The 1644-nt window shown below is 39.1% G+C and overlaps 1 protein-coding gene across 1 annotated transcript; it reads right to left on the reverse strand.

Moving 5' to 3' along the window:
• Nucleotides 1–313: 313 nt before the first annotated feature.
• On the reverse strand, nt 314–1234 carry LOC119649669. The gene is made up of 4 exons (XM_038051929.1): nt 1074–1234; nt 802–1013; nt 551–677; nt 314–496 (listed from the first exon to the last, which is right to left on the reverse strand). The coding sequence occupies exons 1-4, from the start codon at nt 1123–1125 to the stop codon at nt 465–467; spliced, it is 423 nt and encodes a 140-aa protein (XP_037907857.1). The 5' UTR covers nt 1126–1234; the 3' UTR covers nt 314–464.
• Nucleotides 1235–1644: the final 410 nt, after the last annotated feature.

The raw sequence follows: 1644 nt of genomic DNA on the forward strand, positions 1-1644 counted from the left end.
TCTATTCAATCGATTGTCCGAAGGAAGGAACTGGTACTTTTTATTAGTTTCGTGTGACCTGTCGATGGCCTGACTAATCGTCCGGAATCGACAGGCGATAATCATACATTAGAATTACTGCTTAGGAGTGTAGAACTCATCGAGATTGATGAAAATTTCAGAACTGACCCAGGATTCTCGGAAACCTGCACCGTGCAATTCCTATCCGCCTCAAAAACTGTACAGAGGCAATTCGTGGGCGGAAAACTTAATGACAACATCATTTTGTATGCTGAAGTTTGTCAGATCCCCTGTCTTTAATGAAACAGAAACATTTTATTCTGTTTTTTATTTGTCAAACTTATCCCATTTTCAGCAATTCTTTTACTTACATAATGAATTTTGAAAGTCCATTGTTTAGTACTAATTTTGTTCCATTGCCGATATTTACCAAAATGTTAAGATTACAGAATTATGAAGCTGCATCATGGCCGAGGGACACGGTCTCGGGTATTACCTACAACTCAACACTTTAATAACATAACAGGTGAACCTACATAATTCCAAATACTTTTTAGATTGGATTTCAAGGTTTCCACTTGGCGGCCCCGATTTGCTGGTGTTTGGCTTCTACCCTTTCCAAACTTATCGAACCGACCCCCATTCGCTCCAGCGGAGGACCGCATAGACTGTGTAGACTAAAAGGAAGATTTTTTCTTTCTACAGAATTTGGGATTTTGAAATATATCAAGACTACATATTGCCTACATTGAAGCGGTAATTGCTTCGTAGTAGAAGTCCCCCTCGGTACTGTTTACTTACGTCCTGCAAAAATAGTTCGTAGGCTTGTTCTTCTGCAAGAGCCGTTTGCTCAGCTCCTGATATTCCCCGTCCTTTTCCTGCTGGGATTTGGAGATTCCTACGTACTGACCTGGTTTTCCCACGATCATTTGTTTCGACAATTTCGATCATTCTGGTACCATTAGGACCAATTTTAACAGTTCTATGTACGTTCGCAACTAGGATGGGTTCCTCTGGAAAAGGGTTAGCAATGACTAATGCAATAAATTCTCATCATTCTTGTGATTAGTTACCATCCTCTGTATCAGTATCTATGTTGAGGGGCAATTTCCGGGTGGAATCCATTCCGAAAAGGGAAGTAAGGAATTAGCTTTTTAAAAACTGAAAATTTTGTATAATTGCCAAATGAGGTATGGAATTGGCATTTGATGCAGTTTGACAATGACATTGACATGAATAGAAGTTGCTTTGTCTGGGGGTTTCGCTTGATGATTTTAAGTCTAACTTCAGTTAATTTTTTTGGATAAATAATATTTTAATAATGGATTGAAAAACCATCGAAAAATGGAATGCGGAACTAACAACAACTGGCATTACCTGCTAATTCAAGAGATTAAGGGATGAAGATTGTGAAAATTACCATTGCTCGATAATAATAGTGTTACTTTGTAAAACAGTTCACTGTTCCTGGCGATTTCCAGAAAATTATCCCCTTCTACTTCCCAGCCGTAGTATTTCTGTTTCTTTTAGTTAAGTCTTCTTTTTGTAGACGATCGTGCCGGTCTTACACTCTTTTGGCGGCATACAGTCAGCCAACCTTTGCATGCTTCCATATTTGCGCGCAGCGGACAGGCTTAGAGAATT

This window comes from Hermetia illucens, chromosome 2, assembly GCF_905115235.1.
Source record: "Hermetia illucens chromosome 2, iHerIll2.2.curated.20191125, whole genome shotgun sequence".
Classification (NCBI taxonomy): domain Eukaryota; kingdom Metazoa; phylum Arthropoda; class Insecta; order Diptera; family Stratiomyidae; genus Hermetia; species Hermetia illucens.